Source organism: Stegodyphus dumicola, chromosome 5, assembly GCF_044657685.1.
Source record: "Stegodyphus dumicola isolate Sdum_Otavi_A_Nest chromosome 5, ASM4465768v1".
Taxonomy (NCBI): Eukaryota; Metazoa; Arthropoda; class Arachnida; order Araneae; family Eresidae; genus Stegodyphus; species Stegodyphus dumicola.
In genome coordinates, this window is record NC_140772.1 from 97,623,338 (window position 1) to 97,649,780 (window position 26,443).

The 26,443-nt window shown below is 35.0% G+C and overlaps 1 protein-coding gene across 1 annotated transcript in view; it reads right to left on the bottom strand.

Moving 5' to 3' along the window:
- Positions 1-25,768, bottom strand: part of LOC118184895 (uncharacterized) — a 97,314-nt gene extending 71,546 nt beyond the window's left edge. The window contains exons 1-2 of the mRNA XM_035354620.2: positions 25,627-25,768; positions 8,176-9,204 (exon numbers count right to left, since the gene is read on the bottom strand). Of these exons, the coding sequence (XP_035210511.1) occupies positions 8,176-9,187 (1,012 nt within the window). The 5' untranslated portion in view covers positions 9,188-9,204; positions 25,627-25,768. The remainder of the gene's footprint in view (positions 1-8,175; positions 9,205-25,626) is intronic.
- Positions 25,769-26,443: the final 675 nt, after the last annotated feature.

Below are 26,443 nucleotides of genomic sequence, written 5' to 3' on the forward strand. Positions count from 1 at the left end.
CTTATAGAAAAGCATTCCTACTCTTATAGATAGACATTACTATTCTTATAGACAACTCCACTTGCTAGCATTATATATAATTGCTAAAACTAACAGTGGTATTAGAATGAATTTAAGACTAATAAAAGCCAACAAATAATGATTTTTTAGGTGTAGTTCTTTGATCTTTTTAGAAGTCAACTTTCTGCGAATGATTGTTAGTATTTCATATTTCGTGTATAAGGCTTTTTATTATTTACATAGTATGCACTAGATAAACTTATATTTATAGTGATAGGTAATAAACCACAGAGTACTTCCTGATTGTTCGCATCCCCGGTTTCAACAACGATAGAACTTGCGTTTTTTGGCTCATACATGCATCAACAGCCAATTGACGCATGCGCGTCCCACACTCGTTTGAGAACAACATATGGATTTTTATACGCTGAATTCGTTATTTGGCTGAATAGCATCATTAGCTGCATTGTGTATATAGACTTGTTCCTTCTTACCGAATGATTGTCTTATTATTATTTATGAATAAAACGATATGTATGACGCCAAATAAACAAATGTAACAAACATTTTTCAGCGATTCACGAAGTCTGCCACACTCACTGGCGACTTTTCGTGGGAGCGCAGAGAAAATACCAGTCCGGTCCTTCAGCATACAGAAACAAACTCAAAAACCCGAATAAAAAAAGTGCTAAAATTGCTTATGGAGTCCGCAGAATCATAAACACGTATTTGCTCAGAATTTCTTGGCCAAGGTCGTTGTATGTCTAGGTGTCTTCCGCTTACAGCGATGTCAACAATTTCGTTTTTAAGAAACACTAACACAACAAAGTCTGGCTGAGAAACGACGCTTGTTCATAGGCAGGAATAAAGGGAAGGATTACGTGAACGAACCAGGAAACAAATATATAAATAAAATTGTTTTGGGATAAAGTAATACACAGTAAATAATTTCACACAAAAGAGAAAGTTTTGACTGTACTTACATTATATACTGTCCTTAACACCTTACTTAAGTTTTGTTACTTAATTTGTTAATTATGGCAAAACTTTTGAGATCGATCTATTTCATAATAAATATTTCTTGAAGATTTCGTAGAGAGAAACTGGCTCGTATTTCCTTTATACATTGCTATAACCTACAGCAGAGATTCCCAATTCTTTTTCTTGCATCGACCGCTTTTAAAAGAATGGCTTCACCCCCCTACATTTTTCTCTATATTACACATCACATAACTCGATAAATAACTGGACATAAATAACGTAAATATAACAATTAGACGAAAAATTGAACAAAAGATTTTTAAAAAAATGATTATATTTACGTTTTATTACTTTTTAAAGCTATTTTTTAATTTTTAAAATATACGCGAGTTTATAGAAACAAAATCGGGATCTAATTGTACAAAAGTTTGACTTTAATTAATTTGATGGCTGAACTTGATACTCTGATGCATTTTTTTTAATACTTGGCATAAAATTGTAGAGCTTAATTCTTAAATCACCTCCTTGGAAAAATATTCAACTTTTCCCTACTTTTCGTAGTAAATTGGTGACTTGATTATTATTGACTATTACTGACTTGGCTGCTTCTACGATTGTCTGTTATTTTCGAATAGGCACTTTCAAAGTAATTTACTTCCTCCAAACCATGGCAATGATTGTCGCCCTCCCCCTCCTGAAAAAAAAAAAAAAAAAAAAAAAAAAAAAAAAAGACTAATCCTTTAATTTGTTAAAATCCTGCTCGGCAACAACTTCTAATTAGGGATATTGCTCTCGTATGACTTTTCACTACAAAAAATTAGTGTAGTATGCCGGAACAATCTCCTTCAATGCAATCAGTTCTCCGTGCATCATAATATCAAGATCAAATATATCGCAATTTGTTCGTATCGTAAAGGTGAAGTTTCAAGCAAAGAGGTAAACTTCCATGCTTTTGTAACTTTTTGGATATAGTTAATGATATTTTATTATAATCCTTAGTTAAATTTTTAAATTTGAAACATGACGATCATGGCATTTTTATACTAACAAAATGAAAACATTTTTTATTGAAATCGCTAAAATGTAAGACATCTACTTTAAATGCAATCTTATTACGACTGAGTAAACAATATGCTTAAGGTGGCAACTTCTAAAATATTACTCTAACAAAAAACAAAACAAAAAAATGCGAACAATGCGCATCTTGGGAAGTCATTTTCCCAGATGATAAACATCAAAAGCAAGTTATAAAAAATAAGGCAAGGTTGAAAAATCGTAAAAAAAGTGAGAAATAGTCCGAGTACTTCATTAATTCTAAACCCATCGGTCATGCAGTATCCAAATAATGGAAATCCCCCTGACCTTATTATTCACTTTTCCACTTCAGAGCCATGGAGGAAAGTGAAAAGACAAACAAAAGAAACAGAAGACCAGGGAATAAAATAAAATGCAATTTGCGAAGCAGAATCAGATAAGAAACAGATACAGTCGCGTCGGTCTGGGTTTTTAAAATCCTACAGCAATGACTGGGCGGAACAGATTGTATTGATAGAAGTTTGAAGCAGAATAAAAACGTACAACCGTAGAAATGGGTTCGAGGTGGCGCCGCGAGGGGAGATACTGGTACTTTAGCCCGGCTTGTCTCTTTGGGAGAAGATATGTCCGACTATGCGATAAGTCTCGACCTGATTAGGTAGTTTCGCTCCCAAAAGAGATTCACTAAGCTGACAGGGAAGACGTAATTAGTATGCAACGTTGAGATAAAGCTTTGAATAGGAAGTAAAAATTCTGGGTGATTTGGAGGTACTGATATCGGATAGTAACACTACTGCTTCAGTACTTCAATTTTCCTAGTTAGAACACTAGTCAAATTCGTTTATTAATGACCCGTGTAAAATGCTGCCTAAACAAAGACTTCAGCATCCGCCCTTTTTTTAAGATACTTTGGGAATATATTGTGTTATGACTGCAATTCAGATTAACTACAAAACTGCTTCAGCATTCAGGTTTCTTTCAAATATTTTTGAGAATATATTCAGTTGTGTGTACTGTGTAAATAACTTTATGATCGCGACACGATCTGTGTGCAGAATAATGCCATCCTATTAACAGAAGTATCTGAATTCTTCAAATTATTGGAACTCTAAGGATAGCTAAAAAATTCGAAAACCGCTTTGCTAAATTATTGTTTCTGGCTTTTTGCAGAAATACGAATTTTTGTCCTATCCTCAAACCTGAATATGTGAAAATTAACACTGAAAAGTAAAAGGAAGAAAAAAGTATATTTCTATCTAAAAATGTTTCTTCTATTATTACATTAATAATAATAATATCAGATTGATTTAAATAAAATTAAAAGCAGTCGCATTACAATTATTTTGAATGCTATTCTATGAGCTAGAAATTTTACTACAAATTTTAAATTACTACTAATTTAAAGGAAAGGAGATTCATTATCATTAATGTACACTATGTTAAATGGCATGAGTATGGCGAAATGCAGGAAATTAAACAAAAAGGGGCATATTTTCGTTTAGTAATACTGCCAGAAATCAGATATTCAATATCTATCTAAAAAGTAATATTTTACCGCATAAAAAACTCCGTGATAGGCCAAGAATTGTTCAAGCAAAAGTCATTAATATCGTATTCAATTTTGGATTTGCATTTGACTGTAGATGCATCCCAGACTAGCCAAATTAGTTTCACAAGCACAGGTGAATTAAAAAGAATGCATAAAAAATTTAATCATTTCTTTTGTGCCTCTTTACCAGTAAACTAAGGCTCCATCCATCACACTTCCTCTTAACTGCTGAGAATCTACCTTTTTCTGACTGCGCGCAGCCTATAGCAGCATTTTTGAAGTTACTTTTAGCTTAGCAGTTGTTGACAAACAGATAAAATGAAAATATATGTACTCACCCTCAAGCGATATTTTTTTTCATATGTGGTCACACTTACACAGCTTGCGCGGCAACAGACACAATTTTTTAACCCACCCAACGAAAGAATAAACAACAAACTACGTCGACCAGCAATCAGCGCTCTAAATATTTCACGAAGGATAAAATCGGAAATACCTGCAGTAACAAATACAATACGATGATTCACATTCCGAATCTGGATCCTCCATCAACCACAAGTGTTCCTAAATCGGTGCAACACCGCTGAAATAGCGTGCAGGCGTTAACGACCTCGACCTGTACAGAATCCGGACACAGATTCTTTGAAACGGATCTCTTCTAGAGCTAAACGGTAGGGACTTGATGCTTATCACGACATCGCTGAAGCATAGATGCAACCTAATTAAAGTAACGGGCTAGGTGAAAGGAGAAAAGTTCTTCTCACTACAGACAAGCTATCCTTTCCTTTACAAAAGACGAACTGTTTTCCGGTATTTCAAAATATACATCGCTAATGACGATGGCAAAAATGCAACGCGTTGTTAAATGAATCATCTTTGCTAGTTCACAAAAGTTCGTTGCATTATTATTACGTTATGATTACATAATAAGCTGAAAGAACTATTGTAAAATTTCCAGCATAATAAAAACTACTTCAAACGATGTGATACCACAAAAATGTGAAGGTCTTATAAGTCTTTTCAAAACAGCAGTATATTAAAAAATACTTCGAAACCGTTCGCGACTCACTTTCAGGCCCACTCACATCCGAGTTCCATTAAATCAGGTGTTTGATTGCTGGACAATTTCTCCTTCATCTTGTTAATAATTCTAACGGAAGAATTAGTGCGCTTTTTTAAAGGAACGGAGGGATTTCGTAAATACGAGTCCAGCTCACACGACCTTAGATAACCGCATAAAATAGACGAAATTTTCACTTTTTATTGGGATTTAGAGCATCCAGCGTCTCGGCTGACCTTTCAGCATTGACATCCGGTTGCATGAAAAATCGGAAGCTAAAGATAACGTTCAAGCTTCTAGACAGGAAGAATACATGATGAAGAGCAACCAAAAGAATTTAGTATGGGCACCTGCCGGTTTTCTCTACTGCGTAGGGAAAAATATATATTAACATATATATGTAATTAATTTCTAAAGGCCGAAATTAACAATTTAAATGAAATCGAAATACTGCTACATGAACTTCTTATCACTAATTATTAGACTACATGTTAAATGACAGCATTTCAGATTTTTTTTCCAAATTAAAACGAAAAGCGGAAATAAATGGCCGTGATTGTTAGAATGCTTCCAGGAAGCCAGTCATTAAAAATGTACGTATTTCCTTACTAAGTAATTTTTGCTTAAGAATTTCTCATCGACCGAGAATCGAATCTACGATCTCTCTGTCCATAGATAAGCGAGATTATCATTAATGCGCAAGATGTTAATTATTTTTTGCTGCGTTAATAAACTGCTCATTTTCTACTAAAGGTGGAAGATATCCCGGCCATAAACCTACCTGCTCCTCTATGAGTTACAGTTAAGCTGCACTGTAAAGAATTTTAATCTGACGTCACTTTGGTTGCATAATGTAGAAGCAAGCTTGTCTATAAAAACTGCAGACGCTCTTGTTGATATGTCTAAATTTAATTTTAGTTTAAACAAATACTTACATCATAAACTATAAAATGAATTTTTCAAATTTTGTAATAAAAAATTAATAGGTTAGGTTAGGTTATTTAATTACGGCGAAGCCTCGAGGGCTATCTGCCTAAGGGGAGGCATGTCTTCGTGGAGGACTTTCTAAGGGAAATTGGCTCGTATACACGTTACACATGGGGAAAACCACGAAAACACCCATGCAGACAGCCCGTTCGCGGGGTTCGAACCTTGGACTGAACTACCAGTGTTCAGCGACTTTACCGCTCGGCCGCTGGTGGGCCTAAAAAATTAATAATACTGCACTTAGATCAAAATGTATACTGTAGTGTACCGAATTCAAAATTTTAATTACAGCACTTCGCATCCCCCAAACGTAACACAAATGTTGCTTAGGACTTTTTCAATGCAGAATACAGGTTTAAATGTTTCCATAAGCCGTCTCAATGGAGACTGGGAGTGATAGACAATGTAACAGAAAAACTTTATGATTTTCGAAAATATCAGTAACAAGCAATGCAATAGCTAAAATCTTTTTAATATTTTTTAACTAATTATGAAATGCACTTCAAAGATAAGTTTATCAAAAAAAAAGGGGGGGAGGGATTTCACAGCTTACAAATCATTTAGTTTCTAAATGTAAAGAGAAACTAACTAAAGTACCTTAGTAAAAAAAATTCGCATTTACATTAGCTTCATTAATCTGCTGCGCAGTAGACTGTACTTCCTTGCCAGAATTAAGCATCGGCTAACATAGTCATTTTCGAGAAATAACTACAATAAACACATCATTAAAACCCGATGATTTAAGGGTGCGAACAAATACGTTTCACTGATGTCATTTGTCATTCAGGAAGCTCACAACCGTTACACAGGTTCAGCATTGCAAATAAGGCAGGATGAAGTTACACTTGCCCGAGTATAACTTACATGATTAACGGTTGGTATAACAAAAGTAATTTGATACTCTTTACACTGAATTTTTGTTAACTACCGCTGCAGGAGAAAAGTGCAAACTAACAAAAGAACAGGAGGACAAAAATTGGTCAAGTTCCGAAAATGTGAATCCAGATAATTGAATGACTGTACTACGATTCAGAACCATTAAACCGTGTTTTGCAGTGACAAGCCTCGTTTCGTAACATAACTGTCATATTTCCTCATCATTCTCGTTGTCAAAGATCTCATCTTAATTGGCCAAGCAACAAGAAGTCGTTGCTTTGCCTAAAATTAAAGCTGTTATCGAAACCGAAGAGTCGTTCGACAACAAATGGATGAAGCAATTTGGCAGGTCATTGTTCTGACCTTCCAGAAATCCAGTTACTTCCTCTACGCTGTTTTCTTTCAATCATATTTTATTGACTCGAATCCAAAGATAAAAGCAGCAAACGGGATCTTAAAAAGGGAGACCAGCGGTCATCGGTAAACGATTTTAACATTGCATGTCCCCTTCCCCGATACCGATAGTTTGACCACGATAACTCTCGATTTCGGTAAACATTCGGCCCAGATCGAGTTAATTTATCAGTTGAAAACAAACTTCAGCAGCGCGTTAGCCGTTTTTACTTCTACTGATAGACGATAGCGTGATCTGGTGGATTCTTATGATGAAGCTAGCTGCTTTTTTTTTTTTTTTTTTTTTTTTTTTTTCCTTCTGCATATGGGTAGGCAATAACATTTTTGATAAGATAGCAGTAATCGAAGTATTATCAAAACATTGATCGATTCCATGTGATGATTACAAAAATATTTAGCATGCAGCTAACATTAACCTTTAAAAAAATGTCAAATATTGCAAATCCATGATACGGAACTATTTCATTTTAACTGGAAAACAGTTGTCAGAGCAATACGAAACCTTGGATTGGGAAACAACGCGAAATAATTTGAAAATTTGATTTTAAGAAGCAATGCAAACAGCTCTCAATACATGATAGTCCACCAGCGGTCGAGCGGTAAAATCAAACACTGGTAGTTCCGATTTTGGATTCGAATTTAGGCGAACGGGCTGACTGCAAGGGCGTTTTCGTGGTTTTCCTCATATGTAACTTGCATACGAGCCAGTTTCTTTAAAAAGTCATCCCTACCCCTAGGCAGATAGCCCTAGTGTGCTTTGCCATAATAAATTTAACCAATAAATAATGATACAATTTTTTTACTGATTGAAAAATTGTTTAATTTCGGATTATTCTAAAAATGATTATAATCGGATACTTCAGATGCACATGATTACTAACAAATTTCTGCATAGTTATATTATTACCAAACGCATATCTGAAATTAAAAAACATTTTAATACTAATCTCATATTGTGCTAGCTTTTTAAATGACTGTAATAAATCATTTCCGCAGATTGTTACTTTAAAGATGACTGATAACAGTTAAATGATATCTTTGAACCTTGTTTCTGAAATGCATGCACAGACCTGAACAGCTACCAAGTTTAACGGAAACTTAAAAATCAGAACTTAAGAAAGCTGTATGACCTCTATAACTTATTTAAATTACTTTGAGAAATACTACCAGAAAAGTCAGTGTTATAAAAAGCTATATTTCCTTCAAAACATGAATCGATTGTAATTAAAACCATACTGTACAAATGCATATTTAATTAAAAACAAATACTTACTGAAAACATCTTCAACAGTGTCATCATCAGATGAGTGCAAGGAAGATGCATCGCTGTCAATAAGCTGCCTTCTGCTTCTGCCATGTAGTTGGTCAAGTCTCCGGGAATGGCTTGGAGCCCGGTTAAGTCTTGCGGCATTGCTTGGAGAGAGTTCATGTCTTCTAGAATTGCTCGGAGCTCCTTCAGATCTCCTAGAGTTGCTTAAATCGTCCCGAAAAGCTTGCCTTATGTTATCTATGTTACTTAACAAAAAGGGTAGAGGTCCTCTTTGTGCTGCCCAAGCAGCAATAGAAGAAGGCCACGAAACAGGATGAGATCGAGCAATCAGACTCACTGTCCTCAGAACAGGACTATACGAGCCGAAATCGATCGGATCTGAACGGCTCGGTTGAAGACGGCTCGGTGAAGCAGCATAGTTTGAAGGCATTTCATTTTGAATTTGAACATTTGGGATCTGAATGGGCAAGCTGGACGGTCGGTTTGAGGAAGACAAATCGCTAGAAATGCTACTGTTATCACATTTGCTGAGATCGGTTGCAATGGCAGTGCTGGTTGCATTGTTTAGAGAGGAATCAGTTCCATAGCAGCCATAACAAAATGTAGAGTTGCAATCAGGACACATATCCCACTCATCATCAAGCTCAGCGTCCGATTCAGTCTCTGATTCTTCCAATAGAAAAACTGCAGGGCAATCTTCAAAATCATTCTCTTCTCCAGCTGCCTCCAAATGATGTCCGGAAGTAGAAGCTTGGACAATCTGGTTCGCTGTTTCATCAGACTGGATACCAAAGAAGTGTAAGCGATTGCTCCTGTTGTAACTAGAAGGAGATGCCTCATATCCGGAATCTTCTTGAGAACGTGAACTACTTGTGCTGGCGTTCGTTTGCCTTTCGGATGAAGTTGAACTTCGACTTACACCGTCATTGGAAGTTCTAAGAATTGTAGATTCTTCAGCAGGAGGAGTTGGAGGCTCGCCAGTGCTAGAATAGTTTTCTGTGTAATGGTGAAACATATTTAACTGTATTGATCCTAAAAAAAAAAAAGATAACATTATCAATGAAACCTTGAACGGAAAAAGGACTAATAATTATGCTCTAAAATACGAGGGCTATCCAGAAAGTAGATTACGTTTTGGAATAAAAAAATAAACAAAGTATAGGAAACAAATTTTATTATATACAGATGAAAGCCACACTCAAATACTACTTTTCTACATAGTCACCATACAAATTAAGGCATTTATCGTAGCGATGTACGAGCTTGGAAATTCCTTCGTCGAAAAATTCGGCCGCCTGCGCCTTCAACCACTTCGTTACCTCTTCTTGCCTTCCATCTTGCACAAAACTTCTGGTAACCAAGCTTTTCGCTGATGATTTCGTGCAACAAACTTCGCGAAATTTGTGGAAAACTCAAAGAAAGTTCCGTTATTGTGAAATTTCGATTTTCACGGACTTTAGCATCGACTTTTTCGAGAAGTTCGGCGGTCACTATGCTGGGTCTCCCACTTCGATCTTCGTCGTGAACATTGGTTCGGCCATTTTGAAATCTTATGACCCACTGACGCACTCCACCTTCAGTGATAATGTTGTCCCCATACACTTCACGAAGCTGCCGATAGATTTCTATCGGTTTACAGTTTTTTGCAGTCAGAAACCTTATTACTGAGCGCACCTCGCGGGATTTTCAATTAACGCAGACATTTCAAACCGTCACAGTATCTGAACGGAGCACAGCACGAACCTCTCACTAGCACGGCTAGATGCAGACTGAGCTGCGCAACGCTCTGACCCCAAGATGGCCGCGCTAGCCCCGCCCCTAGCGGACACAGACGGAAACGTAATCTACTTCCTGGATGGCCCTCGTACTAACTCAAATCAATAACTGAAATTAAAACTAGTAAGATACACATATCCTCCGAAATATCAAAAAAATTAACCCAGAAAGATTTATTTTACGGTAACTGCTAATTGCTTTTAGTACCAGATTTTTTTCTCAGAAGTATTTTAAAGCATTTTATTGTGAAAGTGAATGTATCCACGTGCAAATCTTTCGATAAGCAATGATAGCAGCAGCATAAGAAAAGGGCGGAAAATCGGTATCCGGTATCTCAAATATTCATTAATGAGATTCAAACCGCTGCATTTAAAAATACGTTACAAATATATTTAGTCTAATAGATGTAGAAATTTTCATAACTCACTCATTTTCGGGAAAACCAGGATTAAAGCGCAAATAAACAAAATAATGATTTAAAAAAGCGTTGAAAGATTAAATGAATTGCCAAACATATTACCGTTTTCTAAAATAGCGCAAGTATCGAGAAGAAAGACGTTGAACGAACCGTATTCGACGAAATATAAGCGTATTTTTACCGGTAGAAATATATAATTCCGTCATTAAGAATGCTTTTCTGAGAATTATACCCATCTTATATGCGAAATCTAATATTTAAAAATATATTAAGATTATTTTTTACAGGAAGGCAACATTAACTTAATTTTACCTCAAAATATGGTATTAATGACTATTCCACCTGTATTTAATTAATTTACATCCCAGCCAATACCATACATTAGTAATAAGCAGCGTAGCAATTTAATTCGCCAGACGGGAAGGCAAAAATTTTGAGTTGAGATTAAGCAGCAAAAATCGGCGCTCTAGCAATTACATTTTCGCGAAAAATTTCGCGGCCCAAGATTTATATTAATGTTTCGGAGCAAGTGGATATCAGAACCGAAAGAGTAATAGAAATCACTAGTAACTAAATACAAACTGAAAAACATCGTAATTTAAGATCAGCATAGTTTGTCAGCCTTGAAATATGGAAAACCGAGAATTTGTGAGTTTCCGGGAGACTTGTGCTTCACAGCGGCGTAACTCAAAAGAACTCCACACTGATTTAAATTCTCTTATGATTTAGGTTATTCAAAGGCGCTAATTTTAAACTTGTTAGTTAATTCGTTAATTTTTGTAAAATACATTTTTGCCTACCTTATTAATTTCTTAATATTAAATTACATATTTTTAAATTTATGCTCATTGGTTAGTTTCAATTTGTAATTTTTTGACTCTTTTAAACTGGAATCCTGATCAAAGAAGAAAAGATTTACTTCATCAAAATAATTAGCATACATACTACCATGTGAACAACTTTAGTAATGTTTCGTATGTTAACATAAAACAAAATTTAATACAAATATTAGCGGACTAAACAGTAGTTGAATCTTCCTGTGAAGTTCTACAAATTTTGAGAGATTACAAGAGATTAAGACAAGGGTATAATCAAATAAAATTTAATCCTTTGTACTCGAGGCCTTTTCTGCTCCGACGAACCAGCAACTCGGGGGGATTTTCCGCATATTAATGGTTGTCTTACAGTTAACTAAAAATGATTTCACGGAAATGTAACGGTTTTTTTTTATACCTGAAGATACTTTCGGTCCTGCGGCTCTTTCGTCGTTATTTTTTGCGATATTTTTTGGATTTTGTGCATGTTATTTATTCTGAATCTGTCTCTTCTGCAGAATCACTGCAGCTTTTCCCATTCCTTACCTATTACCCTGGTTTTCGCTATGTATTACCTTGACTTTCGCCTTCTTACACCTCTTATTTCATCGCTATCTGCATCACTGCATTCCTCCTCTCTATCGTGAAGTAGCCTATGCATATGTAACTTCGTTCATCATCAACGAAAAATAGAACTCATCATCACTTGAACCGATTCTTTCATCGCATTCCATGCTTACTGATGAGCTCCGTGGCTTCGAAAATAATATTCCTGTTGTCTTCATTAAATAGCGCATTTTTAGAAAACGATATTTTAGAATAAAAATTGTTTGTCTACACTGGCAGGGAAGAAGAGGACGATTTTATGTTAACTTTGAGAAAGGAATTTCTCTCGTATTCTAGAAGTTTAGCAAAATTTGGGGTAATTCAATTTTCTAGTTTGGATTTCCGAATAGCATTACTTTTCGGTAAGCTTTTGAGAAAATTCAATCAATAAATAAAAGATAGCTCCAAAAATTATTTAAATCTAATGAAAATCTATTAGCATAGATTTTAAGAATAGAAAAATTTCAATATTAATAAAAACAGACATTTCTCTAAAATTCCGGAATATAATCATAAATTCAATCCGCGATCAAGTCTAACTTTAGTAATGAAATGAGACGTCACGTAAGTTATTCGTTAAGCGTGTTTTTTTCAAACTAAATGAAATCTTAAATCATGTGTGCGACAGTTACTGTCAAAGCTTTGAAGTAAAGGCATGATTCAAAATAAAATTGAGAATAAGAAGAATAACTTGAAATCTGAAGCAAAACTGTGACGATTAAAAAATAAACAGCCGCTTCCGAGACAAGCCATAAAAATGAACTGGTTTTGAAGAAGAAAAAATTAGAATTTCCCTTCGCTTTCGATTTATATTTGGGTCAACGCAAGTGCCACTGACCTTGGGAGAGACAACATAAATTACTCACGCTGGCTGATGTGTTGATAAACAAATCCTGTGATGAAAACGACTAGTTTGCATAGGCAAAAAAAGTAAGGCAGTTGGCATAGGTTGAAAGCGGTCAGCAAACCGCAATTAATCCGATAGATTCAAAATATGCATATAAACTTTCCTAAAGAATAATTTTTATATCAAAGATAAATATTAACAAAATGCAAAGGAAGCGTTTTTCCTCATAAGATTTCATTGAAATGTGCTGAAGTAAAAAAGATTTTTGCAGCATTTTTTTAATGAAGGACTTAAAAAAGAAATTGAAAATCATTAATATGATGAATTAAAATTCGCAAAGATAAATTTAAATGAATTAAATGTGGTCTTTTTATATATACGTCGTTTATACTATCGAGTTTACAATTCTGCAAAATTGTTTTATTGTCCCATTACAAATGCTTTTGAAAGTGCCTCACCGTATTACTTTTAGTAACAGATGATTTTTCTTTTACTAACTGTTGTGATAGCTTAGTTTTTTTTTTTTTTTTGGGGGGGGGAGACAAAAGGGACGTAGGTCGTGACTATGAACTATTTATTTCTACGGGGGCCTGGGACGGAGGCACTAGCACCATCTACGCGCTGGTTTTTTTTTTTTTTCTAACGTTGAAAAAGAATGTTAGCCCCGAATGGGATATTAGTCTTCAAAGCGAATTTTGCGTTGTATCACTGTTTCTCGCATTGTTAAATAACAACGATATCTACGGCCATCCATCCCATTTTGAATAACGTTGTCCTCCACCCGAACATGGGCCCCTGGAAGCCAGAACTTTGAATTCGAATTTGTTTTACTATCTATTTTATATTTTGCAAAACTTGAACGAATTTTTGATTAACAGACTCGACGATTTCAAAACGAGCAATGGCAACACTGTACGGGAATAAACAATTTTATCTTGAACGCGCAAGACTTTCTATTAGAAATTCTAAAGATATGCTCTTTTTAAATATTTTGTGATTTTGCTGTTAAATTTTTTATGTGGCGCAAGCGCGAAGAACGTCATATTGAATAAATAAAGTAAGCACACAAAACGTTAATAATGAAAGGAAAAAAAAAAGTTTTGTAAAGCCATCCGAGTCAGAAAATTGGGCATTGATTGATATGATAAACTGAGAAAAGACTGCGTTGCATCTGGAATTCTAAGCGTATACTGCTATGCTGCATTTAAAAGTTTTGTAATTTTGCTGTTGAACTGTACATTGCATAAGTGCGACGAAAATAAAGCTAAAAAGACAAAAAAGGGGCGGCGAGTGTTAGTATAATTGAGTAACAGCAAACTGGTACACTGCGGGCTTAGGGAGAGCATTGAAAACCTTAACAAATCCTTTTGGTGACCGTTAAAATCTGAAACCTTTCATATTTTTTTTCTTTTCATGCATTATACTAAAGAACAGTGTGTACTTACGTATTACCCTTTCATTCAATGCCGGAAATTTCGGCAGCGGTCGCTGATTGTTACTGCAGAATTCTAAAGAAGTGAGTCCGTCAGAATGCTTACATAATCACCCCCTTTTTTAATGCAGCGAAATATATTTCGAAAAGCATTATTCATATATCCCATCCATAACAGAAAACCCATAAAAATTTTCTAAGATCGATTTTAAAAATTTATAAATTTCACAGACATTTGTGACTTTTAGAAAAAATAGTACCTAAATATTTAGTACATGATGTATAAATAATTATGTATTTATGGTACGTAAATAATTCAGACCACAGGCGTTCATGGAATTTAACTACCCTTACAGAGCAAACTTTCAATGTGCAAGTACAGGACAAACTTTCAATGTGCCAACAAGATAAGTGTATGAATCGCAAAAACGCATACCCGTTATCGAAATGTTAAAACACTCATCGAGCAACATTTGGAAAAAACACCTTGTTAATGATTGGCAGGTGGCAAACATTACATCACGAGGGCGTATAATCAGCAGTTTGCAATAGAACCCTCCAATCTCGTCAACAACTGTTGGAGGTGAGAAAACCAGATAAGCCGAGAATATGAAATGAAATAAAAAAAGAATTACAGGAGGAGACTGCGTGGTGCCGAACGAAAATAACAGACATTGCTTGCACAAGATTGCTCAACCCGACATTGTCATGGGTGAAACTACATTTTTTAAGGCGATGATTTCTATTTTCAGGGCTGGGTGATACATAATCTAATGGGCTCTCTTTGTAGAAGAAATCTCAAACAGTCAACGTCAGGTAGAAACTATGCACGCAGCGTCATTTGGATGCAGTTAAACATTTTTACTACGCAGGGGGTAGAAGAAGCTGTTAAATTAAACAAGATTACCACAACAGTTTCAACTTTCTAGTTACTATTTCAGTTTCAAGGCTTTATTACGCAATAGTTTGGGAAGCTAAAACCGTACGGGAGTTATTAACTCCAATCGGCCCATTTCCAATTATTTTACAAATGTGTTGCATTCTTTTAACATCCATTTAAAATCAAATTACAAGTCTTAAAAACTGGCATACACTAATTCTTTTGAAGAAGCGTTCCAAATATCTAGACTTTCAGTGAAATTGATCTCGCACGATTTCGGTAAATTTTCTTTGGAAACATATCCACCAGCGAAATAACGTCTTGCCCAAATAAATGGTGCAAATCACAAATGTGTCACGCATTAAAAAAGGGAATTTCACAAAAAAAAAAAAAAAAAAAAAAAAAAACTGCAACTCTCTCATCAATCGCACATTTCTTCAGCATAAGCCATTACGTTACTACAGTAAAAAATTCGCTCGTTGTTGGCGATCTTGAGCGCAAAAGCATTCATTTTATATAGTTGGACTAAGTAGCAACGGAAGTTATTAGTTACAGAAACGGTTACGACAGTGCTCACTAGAAACAAAAGCAGGATGGCTAAAGTGGCACTGGACATAGAGCAACATATTTTGTAAAGTAATAAAAATTAGTTAAAAAATCTTGGTGCAATTTTGATGAAAAATTGCTGGAAATAGGTCGAAAGGGGGCATAATTATTTAAAGTCTCACATCCAAGTGTAAAATATCTACGTTTCCGTCAAATTTTTCTTTTCAACGGTACACTGCCAAGCGATGTCCGATTTCTGTTTTTCATTAATTTCTTACTGCTCTTGTCTTTTTAGTGTAAGAGGATTAATTCGTATTTGCGGAAATTGAAAGGGAAAAATTGTACAACTTGTATTCTGATGAATTAAATAAGGATGAAAAATTGCCGTTTTTAAATAACAGAAAGAACATCAATCCTTCACAGCCGTGAAGAGAATGCACTTGCTCCCGTCAGAAAAGAAGATAGAGGAAGGCGCAATTTTGAGATTTGTTCTAGGCTTTCATCTGTTTACACTACTCTCAATTCCATGCTGGTCTTACTGGGAATAAAAAGATAGTAAACATTTCTGTCGGCAATTTAGCTGCCCATGCTTGACAATCACATTGATAACTTTGTGCTCAAACAGCTGGATCTTAGTTTTATCATTACTACACTGCGATGTTTAATATCTACCAAAAACGCCGACGTTTCATTTCGCTAAACAGACATTTAATTGGACACACTGCGACCCGGAAGACCACGACATCATTCAGGGCAGACTGTAAAATCAGACAGACGCAGTCCTTGAGTGAAAACAAGACGAGACGGGGAAATGCGGAAGTGGAACGTTATATTACCACTGACTCAAAACTTTTCAGGTGCAACCCCGTCCAATGAATGCATAATAAGAATAATTGTAAACATTACGTAATTTGCGAGCGCATAATGCTAACTATTAACAGCTGCTGGCCCAAGGTTAAACAGACGGGAAGATTTAAATCCCCCAATCGACTTAGTGTTTAGGCAAAGCGCCAACAGATAACCACAATTTTTAATAAATTAGACGTAATTTTTTTGAACGAAAACGGTGTGCGCAATAACTACTAAACGAGACAGTGCGTTTTACACAAAACCGATAGAAAAAAACAATCTTCTACACCAAATAACTGTGAGACAATACAGGTGCGGATCAAAGTTGGTAACTTGCTCAATTAAGAGGCAGGGAGGAGGGGACAGCCGTGTGGACAAACAAAAGCAACGTATTGGTTTATTTCTATTCTCTTTATTTTTAAAAAGATTTCGAAACTGGCACTTGGAGCAGCGCTCGTATTAAGCGAATGTTAGTTAAAATGATGAACGACAGCCTTGAAAAAGAGGACACGACATAAAAAGAAAGGTGCTGAACAAGTTTCAAATGCATTCGATTTCCGCTTCACTTTCATTCGAGGACATATCCGAAGGCTTAATTATTATCTTTTCGATCGATTCGTTTCGTATTTATAAGGACAATTAATTGCAATCGAAACGGCGAAAGTGATGAAACTATTCTGTTATTATGCATAACAGGTGGTGATTCTAAATGAACATATTTTCTACTGTGAACAGAAACTGCTACGGAGAAAAAACGTATCAATGCACAGCACGTTTATAATAGCCCTAGATTTGTCAAAGTAGACGGATGTTTTATATGTAATTATGCTCACCCGTGTATAGTGGTGGCTTACTAGATGAGTCATGTTCTAGACAGACTTTCTTTTATAGAATAACACCTGACGTGCACGATTCGCGATGATGTATAGCGAATGTGATGTCATTATCCCCAATAGTTGTTTACTGACATTAAATCTCTACAATATTAATGATTTTTTGCTTAATTGGCAGAAAATGTTAAAATATGCTAAAGAATTTTTATGCGTCTGTAGAATTTCACGTAGAAAGATTCTTTAAATTAAACTTGTTAAATACATTTTTTATTGTGCATTTTATTTAAATTACATTTTTACTAAAACTAATTTATTAAAGAAAAAAATTAGTCTTTGTTTGCTTAATCAATCACAGGAGGAAAGTATGCGAGGATTATCTGTACCGAACAGACGCACGAGTCCATGAAGGTTGGTTGGTTTGATCAATTATATAGCAAAGCACGCCAGAGCTGTACCTACCAAATGGGTGGGGGATGTCTTCATGGATGACTTTCCAAGAGCTTGGTTTGGTTTAGTCTTGTTTCATTTATTTCATTATGGTCAGGCATTAGAGGGCTATCTGCCTAAGGGGAGAGATGCCTTTGTAGAGGACTTTCTAATGAAAACTGGCTCGTACACAGGGGCAAGATGTCCATGAAGCTAGTTCAGTTCGAACTGTAGGCGTTCAACAGTTTTGTCCATGGCCACTGGCAATCAAAAAATTTAGTGGTATTTTTAATATTGCAAAATTTATTATTACTTTAGGATCAATAAACCGCAATTTCCGCTTCATTTCATGCGAATAAAAACAATTTTTTGTTTGACTTTGTTTGTTAACGGTCCATATCAATTAAAAAAACCTAATTCGAGGTGCATTGCATAAGTATTTTATCTGCGAAATTTTTATTAAATAAATATACGACAAAAATTGCACAAATAAAATAACTTTCGTTATAAAAATTTATAACTTCCATTGCAGTAACTAAGTTTAACGCACAGTTTTCAGGCTTTCAACAGTTAATTAGGTTTTGTTTATGTGATTAGGGCAGTCTTAAGGTCTATCTAAGAGGAGGATGTCTTCGTGAAGAACTTTTTATGGGAAATTGGCTCGTATACACGTTACACATAAGGAAAACCACGAAAATGGCCATGCAGTCAGGCCGTTCGCGGGATTTGAACCTCAGACCGAACCATCAATGTTCAGAGACTTAAGCACTCGGCCGCTTTTAATGGTTGTGGGCCCGTTTAAGCCAGATATTTGGCCATCTGTCCTAAATTCAGAAGTCCACCGAAGGGTGAGCATTTAATATTACTGAATTGTCACAGTAAAATCGTAATTGTCCCAGCCGGGTAAACATCTCAGCTAATAGACTGGCTGCATGGATGCTTTTGTAATCTTGTTCCTGTATAATGCGTTATACGAGCAAGCCAGTTTCCCTTAAAATGACTTCTCCATAAAGGCATCCTTTCCCTTAAGAAAACAGCCTTCACGTGTTTTGGCTTAATTAAATTAACAGACATCAGAAAGTCGTTCACGAAAGCATACTCGGCCAAGTTACATAACTCGTATGTTCTCCACGTTCCAAGAAATATTCTTGGATAGGAAGGACATCGTTATTTGGCTTCATGGCTTGATTTACGATACATTTAAATATGCAGTTCAATTACCTCGTTAACGGCCTAATTGATATAATAATTACAGTAATTTTTTAATAACGTCTCCGGTAGCTGAAAATATTTTTAAAATTCAGTTCGCAGCACCATTCCTCAAAGATTATTCCTTTTTATTTTGGCACGTTTACTACTTGTTTACGTTTAGAAACAAATATTTATTTTCTCTCATACAAATGAATGGATTTTTTAATGTTATCAGACTTGAAACATTATCTTATCCACACTGCGAAAGCAGCGAAGTGTTAAAATCCTACACAGTAAAATATTTGCTCACACAAAGGAACATATGGCAAAGAAACTAATCTTTCTCCTAAGCAGAGAAATGCCCTACGTAGAGGACTTTTTAAAGGATGCTTCTTCGTATTAATGTTACATAATAAAAACCACGAAAATACCTACCTACCCTTGACCAAGATTCGAAAACTGAATATATTAATGTTCAGTTATTTTACACAATCGGTCATAGCTGGGATAACCCACCAGCGGGCGAGCGGTAAAGTCGCTGAACACTGGTAGTTCGGTTCGAGGTTCGAATCCCGCGAACGGGCTGGCTGCACGGGTGTTTTCGTGGTTTTCCCCATGTGTAACGTGTATACGAGCCAGTTTCCCTTAGAAAGTCCTCCACGAAGGCATCCTTAGGCAGATAGCCCTAGTGTGCTTTGCCATAATTAAAATAAACACATAGCTGGGATAATTCTGTACTTTGATCAGATTTGGATTACTTAAGATTTTAGCTAAGCACACCAGTAACTATCTCCCTAAGGCAACGGATGGAGGTCCCAAGGTCATGGAGGACTATTGAAGTGCAAGCTTGGGTTATTTAAATATGGTTATTTGAATCCGGGTCAAATTACCAGTACTCAGCGGTCTTAGCCACTGGTGGAGATGACTTTTTAAGGAAATTGGCTCGTATTCACGTCGTACATTGGGAAAACGACAGAAACTCCTAAGCCCCTTCGTTGGGATTTGAATCTCAAACGAAAAGTCATTGCTTAAAGGTTTTATCGCTTAGCAGCTGGTGCGCTCAAGCTATACTTTGAAGAACAAATTAAAATGTTTTCTATAGCAAAACTAGTGAAAGTTTTAAAACTTGCTTGAAAACAAACAAAAAGTCACGAAAATCTCAACAGCTATGAGAACTAATAGTCTGTCAAACCACGTGGATAAGAGACGTGACGCAAATCTGAAAAGACAAAACTTGAGAAATTTCTAATATCAAGAAAGGTAAAAAAAAAGTCTTACCTATTGAAAGACAACTAAAATTTATCAAGATTGCAACAGGGTTACGAATTATCACATATGCACGATTTCTTACAGAAATTTAAAGCCAATATTTTCACCAAATGCTGCAAATGAAATTACCCATGCATTTCTTTGGCTCTGCTGTAATATATAAAATAATTCCGATAAGCCATTTACCGTAATTCTGTAACTTGAGCAACGCTCCTAACCGTGAACGGTATTCGTTGAACATCAGTTAACGCAACACTAGATCAAACTAGGTGAAAAATATAGCACGAAACTAGAGAATTTCTTTTGAAGAAAATCAAATAGAAGCGGGAAAGCCTCGAAAGTTGCACAAGCCGCGATTCAACCACGAACTGGAACCACGTGATTGCAGTCATTACATCATCCACGAGCGGGAAAAGTCTAATTATTTTGGGCGCGCGGAACTTCCGTTAGTCGACGGATTTTGGAATCCACTGCGCATCTTGTTAAAGAGTTTGACAGAAATACGGTTTAGTTCTATGTACAAGCTACAAAAAAATAAAAGATTAGACTCTTCAAGAACGATGGGGACAGGGTAGAAAAAATGTAAACGCTTCGCAGAAATGAGTTGTTTTTAAAAATGAAAATGAAGTGGTTAAAAAGAAATCTAAACTTCGACATCCTGCTAGAATTATCACTATTATTATTTTACTAGAGTAGTTAACTTTTCAGAAGACCTAAATATGAAAGATTTATTGCAAAAACACATGCCTACCAAAGATGAAAGGTTATTTATTCTAAGGAAGAATATTAATTGTATCAAACCCTACATTAGGATGGAGCAGGGATTTTCAAACTTTTCCTTGCATCGACTCTTTAAAAGAATGGATTTCTTCATCGACCCTATTACATTTTTCAATTTTAAAAACATAAAAGAATTTTTAGAAGCAAAATAAAAAATTTTAATCTCGCAAAAGTTCAGTTTTAATTAATGGAATGGATAGCTGCGCTTGACGTACTGATGCAATTTTTTTTCTGATATTTGGCACAAAATTGTTACTTAACCACTTCGTTCTAAAGTATTCAACCTGTTGGTTGTTTCCCGAAATAAATTATTGACTTAACTGAACTTTCACTAGATAAGAAGAGAAGGGAAATCAATCGTGTTGTTCGGTTTTTGGGATATTCCTCTCGGAAGTCCGCCTGCATTGCAAATCGCTTGTACTCGTATATAACAAAATATCTCCCAGGAAGTGTTGCATTCTTGGTGTTCTTTTGGCTGCGTTTGCTTGAGTTCCTGCGTTTAACTTTTTTTTAAATAGCACATTTTGCATTAAAATTATATTTGATTTTTTAAATAAATTAAATATATTTTCTCCTTATTTTATACGATTTCTTCCTGGCAACATGATACAGATTTGTATCAATAAACAATTTTACAATATTAAGAAAAAATTTTATAATCAGTGTTATCTTCATTATGCTGATCAACTGCTCGTGCCCAGCTATCGGACACTTGATCATCATTGACCCCTTTTATTCATCGATCCTCAGAGGGTCCATGCATTCATGACGGATTTTTTTTAGGCAAATTGACTCATTTTCATGTTACAGTTCGGAAAAATCACGAAAACGCCTGTACATCTATCTACACATGCTAGCGGGGCTTTAATGGTTTGATTTAGTTTATTACGGCAAAGCACTGCCTAAGGGGAAGGATGCCTTCGTGGAGGATTTTCTAAGGGAGGCTCGATACACTTTATACATGGGGAGAACAACTAAAACGCCCTTGCAACCAGCCCGTCCGCTGGGATTCGAACACAGTTCGAAATTACTAGTATTTAGCGATTTTACCATTCGGCCGTTGGTCGGTCGTCGGGATCTGAATTCTCGAACATTGGAGCACTAACGTACAATTAAAAGCACTAAATCAGGAAAAGCTTACCAGAAGCGTTTTAGAATTGATTGAATTTTATTGCGCAAAATATGTATTGTCTCACTGGGTAATTTATTTTCTCGAATTCTAGAGTTTTACGGATCGGTTTGGATTATCTGTACTATGGCAAAGCATACTAGGCCTATCTGCCTAAGCAAATGATTGCCTTCGTGCAGGACTTGTTGAAGGAAATTGGCACAATACACGAAGTTTCATGCAGCCAGACCGTTCACCTGGGTCAGACTACCAGTGTTCAACCATCTTATCCTTTCGGTGACTCGTATGCACCTCGAGGTTTTTATAGATTATTCCTCTTACAGGCTTAAAAATTCGAAATTGCGTATCAAAACAAATGTGCATATGTTAATACTGGAAGTTGAAACATACAAGTATCTGTATATTTTAACTTAATGCAGATTTGGCTGTATGGCTATCAATAAACTAAATTAAAAATATACATATAAATTACATTTTTTAAGCATTATCATAAGTTGAAGAAAAAGCATACTGACGTTAAAAGCAGCATAATGCAACTTTATATGATTTTGTACGCTAATTAAAGCAGAGAAGTTCAGAGCTATTTATTTAATGGAAACATGCTTTCTACAAGGATTTTTAAATGTTGTGTTTAATATAATAGAAAAAAAAAAAAAAAAAGTAAACCCCATCAGCCATCAATTCCTCCGACGGCAACCGTAGTGGGAATGAATGACCAATGCTTCAGAACTTTTAGCTGCTCGATTACTAGCGAGCTACGCTTGGATTGGAGTTAATTTTTAAATTGATCTAAGTTTGAATATTATTAAAAGATCTGATCTTAACTGCTAACGATAAGTCACCTAAGAATGATCTGCATTAGGGAGATAAGTGTTCGTGAAGGAATTCTGGAAGTTGGTTAACTAATCGTCGCAAAGCTCTCGAGTCTGCCTTGCAAAGGATACCTTGGAGGGGAACTTTCTAATAAACACAGGACCGTATTTAAGTTTGGGGAAAGCCCAGAAGTAGACTAATCACCAGGCATCGAGCTCGAAACGAACTATCAGAGTTCGGCGATACTCACTCGGCCACCGGTTGGCCTTAAATTTCTGAAAGATAATGGAACACAACAGGAAAGCCAGGACACTTTCGAACGAATTCGAGGCGTTTTTGAGGAGATTCTGTTTTAATCTAATGAGTCGCCAATGAACATTTAACTCTGAATCAATTAATGCAATAATTCAGTTTATACTAGCATGCGCAAAAAACACATTAATAAAGTTTTCAGGAACTGAACTAGTTTAAAACCATAGCTTATGTTTATATCGAGATCAAAAATTCCATTACACCTTAATAACATATGTAAAAGAAACATAAAAGCCAGCGGCAATTAACCTCTTTATGATCACAAATATTTCTCGGTAATCGGTATCTGAAGAAATATCAGGTAAGAAAACAAAGTGAATCAGTTACTGTTATTCGTAGCGTGCCCTTTTATAATGAAAATTTTTCAAAATTAACTTGTTCGCTACTTGGAAAAACCTGCGAAATTTTGTCTTCAGTTCACTTTTTGTTTTAAAAAAGTTCTAATAAAGGGAAATATTAAGTATACTAATCAGAGTCTGAAATCGAGCTCGGGTTAGAACTACCAGTATTCAGCGATTTTACAGCTCGGCCGCTGGTGGGCGTCAAAACGAACGATCTTTAAAGGAAATAAAAATAATTAAAATTTTACCACCAGTTCACTTATTGTTTTCAAAAAGTTCTAATAAAGGGAAATCTTAATAATATAATAAGTGGAGTACAATAAAATTTAACAATTAAATTCTCATTTTATCAAGTAAAAACAAACTATCTTTAAAGGAAATATCTATCTATATTTTTAATGCCTCGTGAAAATTCATGCTACAATTTTATTCGATAACCGAATAGTGAAAACAAATTTTCAACTCCTATTTAAACATTAATCTCATTGTGGATTATTGGATTGGATTATTTATTTATATCAAAGCACACGAAGGCTATCTGCCTGAAGGGAGGGATGCCTTCGTGGAGGACTTTCTAAGGGGAACTGGCTCGTATACACGTTACACATGGGGAAAACCACGAAAACGCCCATGCAGCCAGCCCGTTCGCGGGATTCGAACCTCGGACCGAACTGCCAGTGTTCAGCATCTTCACTGCTCGGCCGCTGGTGGGCTAATCTCATTGTGGAAAAACAGCTAAACAACAAAAAGATCGAATGCTTTTTTAAATAACTTGATTCATATTTCAGCTTAAACATAAAAACAAACTGCTTTTTATTTTGAAATTTGTTTTGAAAAAGGAACTCGATAAAAACGATTGCCAAACAAATATATGTTGATATTTCCGCAACCGTGGCGGAAGAATATTTATAAAGGGCAGTACTTTCATAGCTGAGTAATATATATATATATGAGTATTTACGCGATATATATTTCTCTAGAAGTAAAAGAAAATTAAGAAATTCTTAAATACTCACATACTTTAAATTTTCGAATTCGTTATAAGATAATTACTTGCTTATAAGAACAAATATATTATCCTAAAAAATATAATGCAATTTTTAAACTTATCATTTAACATACTGCATATTTATTTGTACATTTTAAAAGTCCCCTTAAATTCGGGCGCATTCTTCACTAAAATACGGGATGTGTTTATTTTAAATATTTATTTTATAAAAAAATATGTCTTTCCAGAAAAATATGGAATATAATGCTTTAAAAATTGATTATTGAATGTTATTTTTTAATAAAATCTGTATAATATTAAAACGCAGTGATTGTTGGTTTTAGGGAAACCGCGTCACAAGTTACGTAACAATAACGGAAACGAAAAATGAATCAGAACTATTTGTTATCACTGTGAACTTTGTTATCACATTGCGCGTTCAGTGCGTATCGAGTTTTAAATAAACTTTCAAATACGGGCTCCCATTATCATTATTTCAGATTATAGGGAAAAGTGAATGATAACTATGCAATGCTGTGAGTTACAGCAGTATTGCATACAACACATTCAAGCAACTTTTATAAAGGAATAGGAAATCATTTTTTGAGGTATCAAGAACATTTCATGGTACAACTTCTAAATAGAAATGAACATTTAAAAAATAAAAAATTCTAGTCAAAATGGTAAATCTAATTTCACTGTATTTTAAAATGGCAGAATTAATTATCACGTAACATAATATAGTCATTAAGAATGAACAATAAAAATAATAAGCATATTATAATGAGACAAATTTTTTAAAAAAATCCTTTGTTAATAAATGTAATAATAATCATTCAAGATTAGTCTAATAACCAATTACGAGTTTATATTTTGAAAATTAAAATTAATTTTTTACGAAAATGCAAAACGTAATTTTTAACAAAATGTTTCATAAATGGTAAATAGGAGGATTTTTAACAACTAATATGATATAGTTAATTTAAATAAAACGTGAAATGTTTTGGAAGAACATCTTTACGGGAAAAAAAAAAAAAAAAAAAAAAATTCGCAGACTTCGCAAAAATGTAAACAAATGAAATTTTTAAAAAAAATTAACTATTCGCTGATAATGAACATTCCGTGAATCTTTAACATATTAATTAAAACACTGAGATACAAATTAAAAAAGATAAATAATATTAATGTAAAACATAAACATACCTGCTACACGCAAATACGAAGTCAATTTTACGCTGCTGTCAACTTAACACTACTTGACTGGAAGCTACCGAGTATGTGATAACACGATCAACTTTTCACGTTTCTAAAGCGAGCAAAACAAAGGGTTGCTTTGAATCACATGTAAGAGGAATATCGCCAAAGCCATCAGAAACAAAACTGGTAACGTAGTTGAATGGGAGAGAATGGCGATTACTTGCCAAACTTGCAACCCATAAAATAATACAATTCTTTGACGTCACATCCAGGTTCGCGGGAAAATTATCCAATGGTAACAGCGAAGACTCTACAGGTCCGAACATGACGATTGGATACAAGTCGCACGATGAACACGTGGCGCCTTCTTTTTTATTTTGTTTCATTTTTTTTTAGCTGACGTATCACGTCGCTTTTTTTTTTTTTTTTTTTTTTCCAGTGGCGCACGAAATAGGATTGGCGGGCACTCGCTAAGCCAATGTCCGCGAATCTTCCATGTTTCCCTTCATAGTTTCTTTTTCTAACTTTTTTTCCTCTTGCTTTCTTACAAGTGTTTATTGTTTCTGCAGGTTTATTATCTATGAGTAGAGCAGAAGTTTGAAGAATAAGATATTTTATGATCAAAATATTTTGAAAGTATATTTTTGATCTTAATGTTGAACTTCATAACAAATCAGAAAGTTACATGATATTTTTAAATGTTACAAAATGAATTATCTGTGCTTTCTTTTTATATACACGAATAAATTTTACAGAAAAAAAATATTTCTCGCATTTCATTGGACATTAAAAATTGTGTTGGTGCAAGTTACGAATTTTTATT